At 39.5% G+C, this 18,686-nt stretch overlaps 2 protein-coding genes across 2 annotated transcripts; both read right to left on the bottom strand.

The window, feature by feature from the left end:
• Positions 1 to 2,070: 2,070 nt before the first annotated feature.
• On the bottom strand, positions 2,071 to 8,417 carry LOC120414033 (uncharacterized; the record flags this gene model as incomplete). The annotated part of the gene is made up of 1 exon (XM_052707074.1): positions 2,071 to 8,417. A coding segment is annotated over one exon (5,685 nt), but the record flags the coding sequence as incomplete, so codon positions are not given.
• On the bottom strand, positions 8,337 to 15,334 carry LOC128093181 (uncharacterized). The gene is made up of 3 exons (XM_052709104.1): positions 14,001 to 15,334; positions 13,858 to 13,948; positions 8,337 to 13,679 (listed from the first exon to the last, which is right to left on the bottom strand). Exon 3 carries the CDS (start codon positions 9,652 to 9,654, stop codon positions 8,680 to 8,682), a length of 975 nt encoding a protein of 324 aa, XP_052565064.1. The 5' UTR covers positions 9,655 to 13,679; positions 13,858 to 13,948; positions 14,001 to 15,334; the 3' UTR covers positions 8,337 to 8,679.
• Positions 15,335 to 18,686: the final 3,352 nt, after the last annotated feature.

An 18,686-nucleotide genomic window follows, 5' to 3' on the forward strand; every position in this document is an offset into this window, starting at 1 on the left:
GAGTAGGTTGGAAAAGTGTTCCATTGTGAGGCAGGTTGGCACAAAAAGCAAAAAGCAAAAAGCAAAAAGCAAAAAGCAAAAAGCAAAAAGCAAAAAGCAAAAAGCAAAAAGCAAAAAGCAAAAAGAAAAAAGAAAAAAGAAAAAAGCAAAAAGCAAAAAGAAAAAAGAAAAAAAGAAAAAAGAAAAAAGCAAAAACAGCAAAAACAGCAAAAACAGCAAAACCAGCAAAACCAGCAAAACCAGCAAAAACAGCAAAAAAAGCAAAACCAGCAAAAACAGCAAAAAAAGCAAAACCAGCAAAAACATAAAAAAACAACCAGAATGGTTTAAATGGCAAACACTGCAAAAACATAACCTTCCCCTACTTCCGCAAGGACTTCTTTTTCAATTTCAAACCGTGGTGAAAATTGATTCCGTTCTTCTTTCTCCCCCCGTTGTCACTCACTCAATCAGAACGATCTGTAAAAGTTGGTGTGTTTGTGTGCGCGCTTCGATATCAGTTTCTTCGCCATTTTCCCGGGAAAAATCATTTCACACGACGGCGGTTCATGTTATTTTCCGCCCTCGATTTTCCCGATCCGAAAAGTTGATGGAAAATTTGCAATTTGCGGTTTCAACATATGCCGCGACAAGCAGTCAGCATGGCTCAGATGAAGTAATAAACTGACGACTTTTCGGTGTGGGGGAGTGGATGAGACGTTTATGTTCGATCAGGATGACGGCGGCAGACGATAAGAAACTTTAATGCTGATGAAAGGTTTCGGTGGAGAACATTCAACCGTATCGTGATCAGATTTACGCTTTACGTCTTTTTCATATTTTGTATCGAAAATATTTGAAGAATTTATGAAAAAAACAATTGATAACCGATAATAAGTATCAAACGAACATCATAGAAATCATGTCTTATCAGATTCGTTTTTGTTTCCGGAAATGTCCTACAAAATGTCCAACTTCATTACCTCCCACCCCTGCATGCAAGCCCAACCAGAGGAAAAACTGAACTTTTCGATTAGCCTGTGTCGTACACACTGCAGACCCAGTAAAGTGCTAATGCCACTCGATTTATCTATGCAATCGGAAAGCTCAACTCTTCCTTTGGTTTTCCAGCCTTCGTGTTAGTGTCCATCTCTCAGTTTTTCGACCCCAACTTTGCTTTGGCCTTAACGATGGAAAACTTTTTGCCATCCAGGACATTTGTGAAGCTTTGTGTACAACTGTAATGATGATGTGCAACCTTAAGCCTTTTTCATCGTGATTTGCTTTTATTGGCACAACAATTTTCTTCCCTCAAGCTACACTTTTCATTTCGTTTAGACCTTTATCACTCAGTTTAAAAAAGCTTTACCTAGAGATTTGGAATCGAAAGTTAACTTGATAAAAAGTAAATTTTATAGATGGTACCATTCTGAGTAAATTGCACACTAGTGCATTTTCGAAGGGAGGCAACAATGGCATTTTTTCCAATCAAAATTACAACTCCAATACTTCTAATTTACGTGAAATTATCCGAGGATTCCGAATATGACTAAATTGAGACCAAAAATTGCCGCTATGGCGGCCTACAGGGCAAAAACTAACGTTTTAAAATGTTTGATCTAGAAAAATTTAAAAACTATGAGAAAAACTGCGATTGGCCAAAAAGTTATTTCCGTAGGCTTATAGTCCATGTAATTACCTATCTTTTGACCTACGAGAGTTTGGGTGTTGGAGACTGTTGCAAAAAGATATTAAGGTTTTAAAAAAAATCAATTTTTAACAGTAATTTGCAAAGCTATGAGAAAAAGACAAACCAATCCTGGATGTCTATAGCACATTTTGAAGTGCTTCAAAAGACCTTTCGAATGCATATAAGAGAGTTGGAATTGATGAAGTTTTACGCAAATGGGAGCAATTTTAAGATTTTTTTATGTTTTTTCGACCTCAAACTTCAAAACCCGTTTTACCCCACTTCCCTTTGTCGTAGAGGGCTCATATTTGGCAAGAGTTCATCCCATGACAAACGCTGAAAGTTTCATCCAAATCGGAGCACCTCGATACGACCTGTTACACATTGGTGAAAAACTCGCTCTTAAATTTGGAATTTAGCCTACACAGAAAAAAATATGTGAATTTACTCGACACGGAAAATATGAATCACATGTAAACTCAGTTGATGTAAACTTGAGATTCGATGTAAACGGTTGAATCACACGTAAAATCATGTTTTTACGTATAATTTGTTGCAAATTTACATCAAATTGAATTTAAATTTAAATGTTTAATGACGTGCAAAAGTGTTACATCATAAATGATGTAACATTAGGAAATATTTTTTTGTGTGTAGTTATGGGTTAATCATCGATTCCATGAGGTAGCCCAGATTTGGACGGTTCACGGTTGAGTATAGGTTTGCTTGTACGCGTGCATACACGGTGCTGGTGTTTGATCGAGTACAGAAAACAGAGAACGCGTTTGACACGCGGTGCATGGGATCACTGCGCAAAACACCAGTTTGGACGGTTGTAGTAAAAAACACGTTTTATTCAATTTATTCGTTAACATTATATTTTCGTTGTTTTTCTTTACCAGAATTAAAATTTTTATTGTTCGATAAAATAAACCTAGGGTTAAAAAAATAAGATTATGAAGACATGATATTTTTAGATCTAATAAATGTAGGCTTTATCATAATGCATGGTTATATTGTTTTAGTTGATCCCATTAAAAAAATCATTAATTTTTCTCCATTTTCATTGAAAAACTTTGAAAAACGCCTCCCTCAAATCGGACATAACCCTCCCAAATACTGTGTCAGTTGTGGCTTCTACAAAACGTTTCGAATTGTGGATCGTAACCGCGTGAACGTGACCGCATCCAGTTCCGTGCCAGTCTAGTGGGCCGTTTTTAGCTCGCTCCATCAGGTCACCGAATGCAACGACTCCCCTGGCAGGACATTCGAAACAAGCACTCAAAAATTGTGCGAAACACAGCTCCTTAAAGGTTGACAGTTTGTTAAAATCCAAGAATTGCCTTAAAGTGGGCTCTGGGTTTGACTGATTTTCCAAAACTTTTACCAAATGTTGGTTGATCTCTAGCGCGAATTGTTTCGAGGAAATCGATCGCAGCTCGAAGATGCTTTTAAGAAGGCAGTCGTACAGACAGTTACTGTTGCGAATTAACTTTCCTGACGGTTTTTGCGTTTTTCCCACTAGGAATTTGTTGTCTATCAAATGCAGGTCCATTGCGATTCCGTTAGAATTCCTTGGTGATGAAATTTTGTTCCGAGTTTTACCGTCTGTCATTAGATTTACGCAGATATTGGAAACGACCACTGCTCGTCGCAGGAGTACGAACCGCACGGCGTCCAAACAAATGTCCAGATACTGACCGTCAACTGGTTCTCCTTTGCGAATGCAGACTGCCAGTCGTTCCAGCTCGGTAGTACTCTGTTCCCATTTGGCCAATGCCTCGTTGAACTGCTGATCGAGAAGATTCTCGACCGGTGTCATTGCCAGCGCTTGGCGCCTTTTGTCGGACTCTTTCTTGAGCTGACCAATGCGGATTTTTTTGGCAATATCTTCTCCCGGATTGGGACCATCGTTCGAGTCTGTTTGAAGTTCAATTTGTCCTTCAGCGTAATTTAGCAACAGGAAGCGACCTCTTTCTTGAACCGGCCTGTGGATGGTCTGTTGCAGAAGAACATCTAGCTTTTCATGTAGCTGTGCCTTAAGATTCACGATGGCCTCCTCGACGAAGCCTTCACAACCGGTGATTGCTGTTTGATCTTCAACCGAGTTTTCAGCAATCAGTAAATTAAGCTTACCTGTCAATTCTTGTACAATATTGGTAACAATCATCGCAAGGTTGCGTTCATTGTCTTTAAGTGCGGTTACCCACGCATCGTTGATGTCAACGGACAAAATTGTGGAAACCGTGATGTGTACGTTTGGTCTTTTAGTGGCTCTTGAAAGTGCCTGCAGAACAGTATCCGCAACCTTAACTAGAATGGCTTCTACATTTTTAAAATATTGTTGTCTCTGCAAATGCATTTCAGTCAGCTTAATTAGCTTTTTTCTAGCTTCATCAACATCCATAAAACGGAACAATTTCTTCAAGCATTCTTCAAATGCGGAAAAGGCTGCATTCTTATCGATTGATGAAAGCAAACAATCACTTCGTTCTGCGCACATAAGCTTAAGGCGATCGTCAATTAAAAGCTGTACGTTTGCAGTTCTCGAGACAAGATCAAATCCACGGATCAGCGGAACAGCCAACTTTCTTACATATTTTATGTCGGGTTTGGATGTGGCAGGTTGATTCACTTCAAAAGCAAATTTATTCAACCTATCTCCGAAAAACCCAAAATTTGTCGCTTCAATGAGGGCTACTCGTTTGATAAACTTGTTATATTTAAGTTTGTAGTAATCCGTACCGTAAACATCGAAGGCCATTCGTATTGCGCTGCAAATGTACTGCCAACCAGTTGAATATTTGCTCAAATCCTGTCGAGACAGCTCTGTTCTACGCATTTTAATGTTTTGTACCAGCACAGCTCTGATTAGTAGGGCTCCCCATAAAAATGTTCCAACTATTTTCATGAAACTCGCGCCTCTCAACTTCAACAGCAATTCGTTGCCATTGAGAGAAAATAGGTTCCACTCTTCGACGTTTGTATACCGGTCATACTCAGAAAATGGAACCATTCGGAGATTGTCCATTGAACCTTTCAAGCTTTTCAACCGTTGAGCAACTTTAACTAAGCTATCTTCCTCCAGCCTCATTCCAGACAAAGCCTTACGTAGATCTACAATGTCTACAATGAATCTGGAAACGGCTGGCTCAAGGATCCGTGCATGAAGCAAATCCGCCAGAATTCTTCGATGCGGTTTTGATATCAACGGGAAATCTTGAGCTCTCCCATTATTCGCACAACGCGTAATGCTTTGATATGCTATTCTATAGCAAAAGCACAAATTAAGCAAACCTCTCACGGCATCCTCGTAGATCTTGTATTCGCCTAGTTGAATGCCATTTATTCTACTGCCATCAGTATGCAATTTGTACAACTCTTTGTTGCCATCTTGCTTTTGCAGCACTTTGCCCCTCACAAGTAAATCCAAGATTCCGTTGGCATCGTTCTGACTTATATTAACCATTGCGAAGTCTTCCAATGAAATTGAATCATAATGGTTAAAATTTACTTGCTTAGTTTTCAGCTGGTCAAGATTAAATTTTGTCTTTCTTTGAAATGAAATTGCTCCCAGTTCCTTGAAAGCCGTATATTTCGCGGGGCCAACAGCTTTTTTAAAGGGATCTTTATTATAAGCATCTCCATCAAGCAGTTGATCTGGATAAAGTAACAACTCTCCTTCTTTGATCGTCACTTTCGCTTCAAGTCCCGGTAGCGACAACTTGGAATCGAAGTATTCTATATCTTTAACTGACAACTTTGTTTTGTCCACAAGGATATACTTTTCCTCCTTCTTTTTACTCAAAATCTCCTGTTCCACTAGATGCCGCCAGAATCCTTCTCGACTTGGTAATATTACTTGCTCCTTCAACAACCGTACAAATTTCTCTAGTTGTACAGATCTTCCCTGAGTTGTGCGGCACTTTTCTAAAAAGTGTAGTAGCTTTGCAGCAGACGTTCCATAGTTGTAACTTATGTCACGTAACTCTTTCTCACTGATGTTATCTTCAATAATGGGATTTTGCACAATTTTCTTCGCCTGCAGTGCGTTAAATATTTCAATTGACCTCGATTTGTCAATGGTGTCTCCAAACTCGAAGGAAGTTGCAGATACCGGGTGTCCTAGAATGTCGTTAACGGATTGCGTCAGTGCCCCGTAGAACTTACAGATGATCTGTTTTTGCTCTTTATAGGCTGTTATTGGCAGTATGTTGTGCTTAAAGTTTGTTTTTATCTTGTCGACCCGAGAAACATTGATCATCAGATTTTGAACGCGTTCCTCGAACATACCTGCCGCAGAACGCAGGGTATGCGAGAATGTTTTTACTTCTGGCGAATTGACTACATTCCATGTGATTTTCGTAGATAATGCGTATGCCTTGTAGTAGAGAGCAGCTTCACAAAATTGGGGTTCTGTGGCAATAACTTTTTCAAAAAGAGTGTGTGCTAACGCTGCTTGCTTATTCTCGATAAAGTACCGACCAAGTTTTATCATCCGAGGAGTGCTGATGTCAACCCAATCCAGCAGGGACTCAAAGTTTGTGACTTTCAACGACTTCAAGTGACTCAAAAAGTTCGCCAATGAAATATCGAGCGTCTTTCGTGAATGATGTTTTGCGTTGGAAACCAAGTTCTTCCCGTTATTATCCAACCAAAACACCCATCTATCCAAGCAGCTGCCCAGCAAAATATCGCTCAACTCTTCTTTCCCATTAGTGATTTTACTAGCTGTAAGCAAGTTTCTCAGCTCATCGAACTGGTGAGTGAACTGCCTGAAACAGTTTTCTTCTAGTACCACTCGGGTTTCGTAATGTTTCTTGATCAGCGATATTCGAGCAAGCTCACGTGTGTCACGTAGTCGTTTGAGCAGCATAATATTCAAAATCTCCTTCTGGTCCAGTACAATCAGCTGGCCAGATCCACGGTCACCACATCTGGCAGCCCGTCCGAAAGCTTGCTGCTCAACGCGAATGTTGCTCGGCAGATAGGTCAAGCAAACGTGTACCCCACCCGCACCTTTCAGCTTTTGAGTTAATTTGATGTCCGTTCCTCGACCTGCCAGATTTGTGGCAATGATGATCTGACCTGGAGATAACTCTCCGGTGTCAAACTCTTCGTATTCCCGAGTGTAGGTTCGAACGTTGGTTGCATTTTTTCCACCGAACACTTTGTACAGCTCGGCAACTTCATTCAACGTTTCACATATTATCAAAACGGACCTACCATCAGTCTCAGTCAGCCTTTTAGCCGACTCAATGATAGTATCGATCCAATCAGCAGCACTTTTGCAAACGATGGGAACATATTCGTAAAACAGTTTGCACTTTGCCGTTGGAACGTTCACAAAGTCTACCGCATAAATCTCCTCCAACAAATCCCGCTCCCTGTGTGATCCCAATGTGCCAGATAAACCGTACAACTTGTCGTACAGCTTGAGGAACGTTACATTCGAAATGAACACTGCCTTCAAGCTCTGCAGGTACGTCTTGCAACCGTGCTTCAGCTGTACAAATTGGTGCAGCGCCGCTTCCCACTGACTATTCACCAAATCTGTTCCCGTGTCTCTGTCCAGGATCGTAATGTTGGGCGTTCTATCGGCACTGCTTCCGCTTCGATCAACATCGACCACATAGTCGTGTCCAGCTTCCATGACGAGAGCCATCTTGGCAGCTTCGATCCACGACTCCAGGTGCAAATCCACAAATGATCGCAAGTAATTGGGCACGTGGATGCACTTCTCTCTGTTGATATACTCCATCAGTAGGTACTCCAAACGATCAAGGTAACCAGAGTATTCGGATCCCAGCAACTCACCGAGGACGTCATTCTTGATGTTTTCTGTCATCAACTTGCCATCACCGTCAATTATCTTGGCCTCGACCAGCTTGTTCCAGATGAAGTTTCGCTTTTCCTCGCTCAACGTCGCATCTATCTTGCCGATGTCTGTGCACTTTAGTACTCCATAAATTTGCCACAAAACTGCATCTCTAATGGCAGCAGTGTCATATACTTTTGAAATGTTGTTGACCCATTCCCAGATGAACACATATACCGACTCCAGTTTGTCCATGTCGGGCAAGTCATGTGACAAATACAGCATGTTATTACCCCTGTCCAGCAGCATACTGTCCACTTCGTCAACGATGACATTCTCAAAGTTCCGATCGCCAATCACGTTGTTCTGGTAAAACTTATGCAGCAGGTAGTCCCGCTGAAAGCTGGAAAGATCTCCGTACACAACCTGATTCCCCGAGTAGGCTTCCTTCCGCTTCTCGATGTCTTCGCTGCAGTTGTGGGACACGTTGATACCAAATTTAGCGTAGATGGATTTGCTCAGCTCGGCGTCTCTCTTGGCCAGAACCGACGAGCTGGTGATGATGTCCACCTTCTGGCCCTGCGATGCCTTGATGATGGCTACAGCTACCACAATCAACGACTTGCCCTCGCCGGTGGACACTTGGGCAAGGGTGTTTTTGTTATTTTCCAACAAGGTCAGCACCACAAACTTTTGCGTGTCTCTCAATCGGAACTTGAACTCTTCATAAATTGCATCGTCAATATCTAAAAGTTGTTGCTCCACACGTTTATCAGAGAAACATGTACTGTTCGAGTTTTCAGCTCCAGGAAATCTTTCTCGTAATCTGTTGTATAAATACGGTACTAAATTCCTAAAAACTCGATTCCTTTTATCGATTTCTTCTTTGATGAACTGAACTTGCTTTGTTATCGGTTGTAATTTGGACAATATTTCATTTTATTTCATTTCATTTTTTATTTTGGTGGGCAAAAAGCCCCCTTGAGCTGTGTCAGACACATTCTCAAGAAGGCATAAAAACCACCTCATCTTAACGCATCAACAAGTTTACAAACTCCAATGATACAAGATTTCTTAAACTAATACATAGAACACAAATAAAACTTTCCCTAATCCTAACCTAAACTAAGATCACAGTTGGATATCACAAGTAGAAAGCTTCTGGTAGCGATGGGTCAAGTTTTAAAATGGTTTAGGAAAAGTTTCCGGAGTACGTTGCGAGACAAATGGAAGTCAAAGTGCTCGTAGCAATCGTTAAAGACTCTACACATGCTCGACACGGCCGCGTTGCGACCGTAGTTGGTCGATGCGCGTGGAATTCTAATGAATTGGTGAGATCTGATCGTATACTAAAAGATGCCCATTTATTGTCTTTTATAAACTGAACCACAACATTAATATCTCTTTCTTGCTGTATTGACATGTTAGAATCCATATGTTTGATCAACTGTTCCAGTTTAATCTTTTCCAGATTTGCAATATTTTCTTCTGTCAAGTTCCATCTTCCATTGTAGACACTGCAGAGCACGTCGATAATATCATTTTGCGAAACATTTTTACCTTTTATTGTATTGAAGAATTTCTCCATTATTTCGAGGCTATAATTATTCAGCAGGGCCACCGCATAATATGATGCTTCCTGCAATGTTTCATTATCGTTCCAACTTGTTAAAGGTTTCAGCTTTTCAACCCAGTAATGCTCCTCCAGTACATAATACCACTCGGAAAGATTCAGCTTTAGCAACGTAGTCGTTTGGTGTTTGGCCATGCTCATCATTTTTAATATTCTTTCCATTTTGTCAATCGGCTCAACGGTTCCTGCCAGGCTTAACTGAAGTTTAGCACTGAACAATATCATAATTGCTTTGTTTTCTACTTTCTTCAGAAGAATCCTCCATTCAGATTTCCTCGCAAGCCTTTCTTTATAGTATCGCTCCAAGTCTAGAAGAAGGATCTCACTGACCCAGCTGGCCTGAGGAAATGCCAAAACAATCCAGTTAACAATCTCTTCTTCATGCCTTCCTACGCTACTGGCAACCAAATAACGGTTTACCAGAAATTGAACTTCATCTGTAGAAATATGTTTCCCCTCGGCAGCAAATCTCAAACAGAGGTTACGTAATAGCTTACTATAAACAAAGCTTGAAACATCACTTCGAGTGAACATAGCCTCTATGACATGTCTTTCCCCAAATGAAAAGTGCTGGACTAACTCGTTCAAAAGTTCGGTGTTTTAAATAATGCACATCATTCGTGGAGACAAAGTCACAGTACAAATATAGACCATTTGATACATACTCATCAAACGATTGTTTGTCCTTGAATGACATCAAGCGGTCAGTTATCAGAGCATACCTTCGCGCTAGAATCCGATAATCATTTTCCAAATTCATCAGATTTTCGTTTAATCTTAGTTTCACAAAAGATTCGTTCTCAAGTAGCAAATATAAAATATCGGACGATTCAGAGTTATGACTGTCCCGCAGTAAAAACTTTCCGCTAGGCACCCTAATATAAACTTGTATATTCACTCCAAACGCGTAAGCCAAGAGCTCTCTGTAGCTCCGGGTTAAGGGACCTTTTTCAACAATGAAGGTTTGATAAGTTTCAAAAAAGAGATCATTTTGAAGGCATTGATTAAAATTGATTTCCTTGTTCAGTTCCTTCATGTAATGTTTGCGGAGAGAACCTAAACGGTAATCATAATCAATTTCGTGGATCAGTTTTTGTGCAAGAGAAGAATTCTCATCGTTCAGGTACCATAGATTTATTATATTTGAAAACTTTGACGGAATTAATTCCTTCATAAATTGGTTCAAGTTACGAGCTGAATCAAATTCCCGTAACTCTGAAACTAACTTGTACTGATCAAGATGTTCTTGAATGGAAGAGTCTGCACTTTCTGCTTCATACAAAAAAGCTTCAACAACTGATGATGGAAGGTTTTTCCTGTATAAGTTACAGTACGACGAGAGTTTCTCTTGTTGGTCATCGCAATCAAAATTGAAGAAATAATCATCCAATTTTCCCAAGTGATCATGACAGTTTATGCCACACTGTTGTGGATCTTCTTCTAGACATATCGACGCATATTGTGCTGGCAATACTGATTTGTTAGTGTTAGAATAATTAATATGAATTTTATCTGTTATTTCCTCAAAAGTGGCCAGCCTTTGTTTGTCAACCAAAATTTGTTCAATGATCTTAAAATCGTTTGCTGATAGTTTCGTTTTTTCCTTTTCGATTGAGTCTAGTAAAAGAAATAGGCGTTGCAAATCTTGATTTTCGGTGCGACAAAATCTTAGTTGTTTCCAATTTATCAGTGATTCTTTCCGAATCAGAATACTTTCAAACACTTTCGAGCTCATTGCTTTCTGCTTGACTGTATTTGAAATTTTAGCAGGAGGCTCATCAATGTCATGCTCAATATCTGGACAAGCAATTATATGATTAATCCTGTATCTTTTGTTAGCTTTCTTCCGCTGCTCTGTCTTTCCAGATACTCCTTGTAAAGCCCGTTGTCGGATACGTTCAATGCGAGTGTAGGCACTTAGAAGGGCGTTCTCGTCAATGGAACCAAAGTGCTGGTCAGTGCTGGCAATGAACGAGCTTTCAATGATCATTTTTTTCTTTACCGCCACCGCTGAATGCTTGCGATCACGTTTTCCAAAGTGACGTTTTTTGTGCTTTTCTACGCTTGAGTTTTCAGATTTGACCGCTTTTATGCTAGCGTATTTGTTTTTGTGCCAACACCAAACACTTTCCTTCCTGGAATCGTCGTGATACTCGACAGTGAGCTTACTTTTGTAGTCTTCTCCGTAGTAATACGCCGCACGCCATGTCTGGTAATCGAGATAGCCAATATCCCAACCGTTGTCACCAGTGTCGCCATACAACCCAGCTGCTCCCGAACGGCCATCTTGGCCTCGAACAGTTGATTTGTTAACTTGAAAAATTTCCCCAATTACACTTTTTACACTGATCTGCCCAGGGAAACCCCCTTCTCCTCCCCGGCCATAGTCACCCCCTTGACCCCCAGGTTTTCCCAACGATCCCTTGTGAACAAGATAGCAATGGCTATTGTTCTGGAACAGTTTTGGTGAGCAGTATGAAAATATAACTCCTTTGCTATCTTGGCCAGTTGCTACAATAAACGTATCACTATCTTGGATGAAGCGTTGGGAGGAATGAACAAAGTTACGATCAATAGACCTAATCATTCTTTGAACTTGCTCCATTCTCGTAGTATGAAAAGCTAAAAATCTCACAGGTGAATTAAACTCCTGCTCTATGTTTTCTCGCATGATACCGACACCGTCTCGACCTTTTTTCCCGTGTCCACCGTCCTGACCATCACTACCGTCTCCTCCATTAGAAATTACAGTAAATTCTTCACAATTTATCATTTTCTCCGCCGTAATAAACACATTGCCACCACTTTCACCAGGATAGCCGTCCTCACCAGCACATCCGTCCGCACCTTCAACGGTTGCAGAACGGGCAGGTTCATACTTGCGATTGCAGCTCTTCCCTGAAACGTCCCACACAACAGTTCCATGCACTTGGATGAGCTTTGATCTTACGGCCACATTTTTCCCATGCCAAGTATCGCTCACCAGATCGGCGTCAATGTGAAACACTTTACTACCGATGAACTGCACTTCAGTTATGTCCATGTCGATTGCAAGTTCGTTCTCTACAGACTCTAAAATTTCACCTAGAACTAAATGCTTGCCCAGCACTTTGACCACAGTTCGATCGTCGACCGTAGCTCGCTGGACTTGTACAGGCTCCGCAAAACCGAGTATGGTTTCGCGTAGTTTGTCTTTCATAATTAGTTGGGTTTCTTGTTGCATCATACTTTTAACTGTGCTCTGCAGTTCCAAAAGTTCTTCGTTATTTTCTGAGTCCTTGAGAGTCATAAGTTTTTCATAATCAACATTGAGTGTTTGTTCGTTTACACCCAGTTTGTTAACAACAGCTTTGACTTTTCGAGTTTTACTCAGATAACTCGTCAAGTTCGAAATAAAACCTAGCTCGTTCTGAACTGCATTGCAATGGTTGATTATTTGGCTAACAAATGTGCATTTGAAATGCTCTACGAGTTTGCTTTCCTCTTCCTCACTTAGCTTAAACTTTAAAAGCTCTTTAAAATAATGAAATTGTTTGAAAAATTGCGGAATAGCATTGCATGTGCTAACAATTTCGACGAAGTTAAACATCTTCACTATATCCATTTCCTGATAGCTCGTTAGATATGATTTCATCGAATGCTGCATTTCTTCCAAGCACTGCTCCAGGCAAAGCCCTCTGAATTCATCCTCAACAAATACCGTATCGGTATTACTGAGTTCCTTGCCAGCGTCACGTTGGATTATAAATTTTACCTGTTCCAAACCGTGCTTCCTCAAAACAACTTCACCGTAAATTTTCTCCCTTACGCGTTCCTTTACACCACCGTAAAACACACACTCTTGGGTAGAGGTTTGGTTTGTTCCGACACTCTTCGAGTGATTTTCGCTTGAATTACCGTGCCTAGCAAGATGGTATGCTCTGGCCAGACAAGTCTCGTTTTCTGCAGGAATCGAAATCCGGTGAAATGTCTGGTTTAGAGCTTCTTCCTCCAGGGTGATGATGAGACGAACCAGTTGCTTACACCAAAGAAGCTGTTCAAGCTGCTTCTGGTCTTCGTTCGAGCATTTTTTCAATTGTTGCAGCAACTCGTTATTATTCTCTATGTTACCGAGGGTGAGACAAATTTCAACATAATCCTTGAAACTCGAACCATGCAGCCTCGGCTCATGCTTAGAAACATCTTCATCTATTTCAGCTAACTTTTCCTTAACAAAGATACTCAATTCGTCCAAAGCGTAGTTGCGGTCATCTTGGGGTATCTTGTCGTAACGCTCTAGGCAACTGTTCAGGATGTTTTTGGTTTGGTGCAAATCATCTCTCAAACAGTCAACCGATGCCAAATGATAATAGTGATAGAACATCTGTTGGTTCAACTCCGACTCCGTTTGATCTTCATCAATGATCACATCTTCCCTTGCTGTTTGGTAAATGTCTGCAACTATATCCGGAAACTCTTTAAACCACGGTGGTGTTCTTTTCGTATCCCAGATACGCTCAAAATCTTCTATGATGTTGATCCTCGCCATAGTGATCTTCATTCGGGCAAGATCTTCGAATCTGGAACAAAATGAACGCGAGTTATTAGCTTTAAATTACCACAAATTTTCTGAATCAGTACACTTCACTCAACGTCGAAGAAGGCAATCTTAATCTTATCAGAAGATATAACAGGACATGACAGTGCGACAAAACAAGTTATCGCACAGTTCGCGATTCAACTGGAAAAATTACTAACCTAAAGTAGCTTCAACTCCATTCCGGCTTCCAGATCAACATCAACTTCAAGCCACCGCCGCGAAGTGTTCGGTTAAACGTCTAATGGAAAACTATATCGAATATTAGAAAAAAAACATTGAACCTTATTTTTCGCAATTCTACCTGCCTGTTTCTCCAGTTCCGTCTGTGCTGAGCACGTCTCGGTCATAAAGTGTAAAAATCCGATTAGCACAAAAGGGATCGGTCATAAATGACGTATTGTTTAGCTTACGAACTTCACACAGTCCAAACAACGCGTAGCTTTAGGCGTTCCGTAATGATCGAATATACCCATCCAAACAAACCTGCCCGGCCGGCCAGTTTAGTGTGCAGCGGTACGGCAGGGTTAAGCGTTCCGCGCAAGGTTTATTACCTGTGTGCATATTTACTGATAGCTTACAAATTTCGCTTGTGTTCGACATTTACCGAAAATATCTCTACTGGCACACATTTAGTATGCAATTTACAAGAAACATGAAAATTTCAAATTTGAAGGCCTCGTGGTTTATGCACGAGTTCTATCCAGGTTTGTTTAGGGTAGAGTAGTCATCAATGAGACACGGGGAACAATGATAAAATGGCTCTCACAAGACGTAGTTTCAACCAATCTGGCTCATATTTGGGGGAAAGGCGTGTCTACTAGATACACGTCTGCCATAAAAGTGACTTTGGTTATGGACGCTCCCTTGCAAAGTTATTCATACATGTTTGATTCTGGGGTGTAAAAGTAAATTTTGACTAAAAATTACATTTTCGCTCATAGGCTACCATTAACTTAAAAACTAATACTCCTCCAATATTTCTTTCGTCATTTTACAGGGCATGAGTTGGGCTACAATGTCCTTTTATTAGGTTTGACCAAAAATTAGAATATAAACAGAATCAAGGGCTGTCTCATTGTTCCCAACTCTTTTCGGCCCATGGGTAACAATGAGACACTTTGATTTTTCTTCAATAAACTTTTCAAAATCGATGGAAATCTTTCAAAACATGAATTGGAAGTGATTTTTGGCATATTTATTGAGTTTGAACTTCATTTAACCAAAAATATAAAGTTATTTCGTAAAACATATGGATTTTACAAAATTTAAATACTTTTTAGTATAACTTTTGTTAATTAAAGTTTCATGTTGACAAAATTGTTTGAAAATGTTCAAAGCAAGTCTCCTGCAATGGAACAATATAAAAACATGATGTTTTACTAAAAAAGTATTCATTTTTGAAGAGTGTCTCATTGTTCCCCAGCTGTCTCATTGTTCCTGCCCAATGCATCTACAATGAGACAGTTGAATAACTCTGGCTGTAGACGTCAGATCGATCTCATATTTTGGTCAATGTTAGAACACATTAAAAAAAAAATAAAATGCAACAACAAGCTCATTAAAACATGCTGATGAAAAAAATACAAAAATCGTTGAAAGTTGAAAACCAAAAGTGTCTCATTGATGACTACCCTACCCTACCTGGAGAAAAAAGAGTTCGAAAAATCGTGATCGAGCGTTCATGAAAATGGGAACCGCGAAAAAAGTGTTCAAATCCCATGGCACGATTTTGAAAAACATACTATGGCATTTGAACACTTTGTTCGTGGTTCCTATTTTCATGAACGCTTGTTCACGATTTTTCGAACTCTTTTTTCTCCGTGTAGCGGACCACATATGAATTTCAAGAAGGCTTGCAGGTCACACTTGATTTTTTTCAATAAAATGTATTATCGTTCAGAGTCGATTAAAGCATGAAGTGAAGATTCAATGTATCAGAAAATCTCATTAGTTTATTAATCGTAAGGTTACGACTTCAAAAAAATCAAACCATCCACATTAACGACCCCCGGGTCTTTTGTGGTCTCTATTGCAAGTTTCTGCTCGAACCTAGGAGTCCGAAGGCTTGAATGGGGAGAGCACCCAAACCTCTTTCTACTCCAAGGAACCTTCCACCCCAGTGTTTGATCTGACGACCTTTGGATTGCGAGTCCAACCGCCGCCAGCGATTCCACCGGAGTGGGCTTGGTTTGGTGTGTTGTTTGTACTTATGGCATGGAGACGACTCCTACACCTGGAATGACTTAACGGCCTAACAACAAGGCCGGGACCGACATTTTACTTCCTCATCCGATGGAAGGTTGGAGCAGATGGGAATCGAACCCAGAATCATCCGCTTACAAAGCGGACAGCGTAACCATTCGGCCACGCACTGCCACAAGGTTACGACTTACCATCGACAAATCTCGACTTACTATCGAGCAATTAAGATCGTAATTTTATTGTTGAGAAATTACGATCGTAATCTGTAATACCATTTTTATTAAATATTTTTTTTATTCAGACGAAATATTAAAAAAAAATCTAAGTTAATTTTTTTAATGTAAAAATAAAACAAATTTAGAATATCTGAATTATTTTTCAGAGAATTTCAAAAATTTTAAAAAAGTTTCAATAATTTAAAAAAAAACATAAATTTCAAAAATTCAAGATTTCAAATTTTAAAAAAAAGTTTAAAAAATTATCTTATCAAGCCTGATAATCATGCCCTAAGTAAAGCAGATCTTTTAACGTCATTGATTCTTTTTTTTAGAATTTTAAGATGTTTTTGGATTGATTTAAAAAATTATATGATTTCAAATTTAAACAAAATAAAATAAAATTTAAATAAAATTTTGAAATTTTTTTAAATTTTTGAAATGTTTTTTTTAAATGTATAAATTATTTAAAGTAAATAATTTTTGAATTTTTTTGAAATTAAAAAAAAATAAATTTTGAAAACAAGATTCGAACCCTTACCGAGATTTTCTCGATCGTAGATCGAGAAATTACGGTTGAATTAGCTCAACCTACTATCGACAAATTACGACTTGCCATCGACAAATTACTATTGAGAAATCTCGATCGTGAGTCTAGTAATTACGATCGAATGCAATAATCACCAGAAATATGTTTTATAATTTTATGATTTTTAACGCTAAGGTCAAGCCATTTTTTCAAACATTAAGCGTTATAAATTATTGGATTGCAGAAAAACTGTATTGTCAGGAAAACATTTCTTTCTGAAAAAATAGAATTCACGAAAATTTCACTCTAAAAATAACCCGAAGTAACAAAAAAAAAAAAACTAAATTTTAAAATGCAAATCAGGGGAAATATATCCTTACTAATCAAACACCTATCTTCGTCATATGGAGAGTTTGATGCTCGATTAACGCAAATGTATGCCACTTACTGGCCAAATAGATCAAATTTAATGCACTTTTGATCATAATTTCTATTTTGCGAGACCATTTCTCATCATTTTGGTGGCACACACATTCACACGCAAGATCAGAGGTTAACTGCTTAACGAAAGTCGCCATCAATATCTTTTTACTTGCGCTAACGATTTCAAAGCGCTTAAGATATAAAATTGCTTCCAACTACCGGCAACATGTTCTTTTGACCGATACTTAGTCACTCACTTGAAAAATAATCCCGAAACATGTAAATAATTAGCAAGCGCCATCAAAAAAAAACAAACGCACTAAGTCTTTTGACGTTTCAATTTTGACCATCCATTCCAATCGAAGGCTGAAGAAAACCGAGCGAGAAGCGAAGGCAAATAAAGAACAAAGGGTGGCCACCAACACCACCAGCAGCGCTTGTGGTGTTGCCAGGAAACTTTCTCTATAAATGCTACTTTTCGTGAGTGTTCGCTCAAAATTTTATCAATTTTGGCAGCACGAAGCAGACCCAAACGAGCGTTGGGAGTCAGGCTTGCCACAAATACAGATTTTTCAGCACAGGCCCGAAACACAAACGAATTTTTTTTACAGTTAAAATAAATTTGAGCAGTTTTTGTTAAATTGGCCAAAAAGATAAACATTGTAATCATCTTTTGGCATGTTCAGTTTTTGGTAAGAATATTATTCCTTAAAGTTATACTCGATTGAGTGTTAGGTATGTGCCAAAAAAATCTGTATTTGTGGCAAGCCTGGTTGGGAGAAAAAAAGAACTAAGCTGAAAATAGGCGTGGCCCAATGCACACGACTGATTAGAATAAAAATTACCCTTCTGAGTTTTTTAAGATTCGAAAAGTACCTACATCAATTTTTTTTCAAAATGATTACGGACAAGTAACGAAAAATGGCTGAATTTATGAAAACATTTTTGTATTTTTTTCTTCGATGAAAAATATGTTTTTTTCGGAATTCTGAGTACCGTCATCAGGAGTGACATTGAGCCTGGGGGTTGAGATTGGGTCATAAAAAAATGCGGAAATTTGTATGACCCAATCTTACCCCCTGACCCAATGTCACCCCTGATGACGGTACATCATCAAATCGGGTGTCCAATTTTAAATACTTTCCCTTTGACACCAAATGTCCAAACCATCACCATTTCAAGCTGCAAATGACTGCAAAAACACGCCTTTTTCCCATGTTCAAAAATGGAAGGGGTCGTATCGCCCCTCCGCCACGAGATATCGAAAAATGAAGCTCGGACAAAAATTACCCCGTAGAACAAAGTTTCACGCAAATCGAAGAGGGGTCGGGTCACAACTGCTGTGTGAGTTGACGGATACAATTTGATTGAGCTATCTTGGCACACGCTGCAGTACGACAACTTGCCCAAGGGAGTCAGAGGACGATTTGTCACACGTGCATGGTCGGCTACTGCTGTACATGTTTGATAGTAACTCGGGAATCCGGCAACTGAATTCAATTAAACTTCGGGACAATGCACAAAACTCTCTGGCCGTGGTCGAGGGGGAAGGGGGCAAAAAATGAAAAAATATAAATATTGAGAGAACAAGCCATAGATAGTTTCAACAGCTTAATAT

This window comes from Culex pipiens, chromosome 2 (genome assembly GCF_016801865.2).
Source record: "Culex pipiens pallens isolate TS chromosome 2, TS_CPP_V2, whole genome shotgun sequence".
NCBI lineage: Eukaryota > Metazoa > Arthropoda > Insecta > Diptera > Culicidae > Culex > Culex pipiens.

What these genes read in the sequence shown, in the direction of transcription:
- LOC128093181 (XM_052709104.1), bottom strand. Translation starts at nt 9,654, where the DNA reads ATGTTCACTCGAAGTGATGTTTCAAGCTTTGTTTATAGTAAGCTATTA.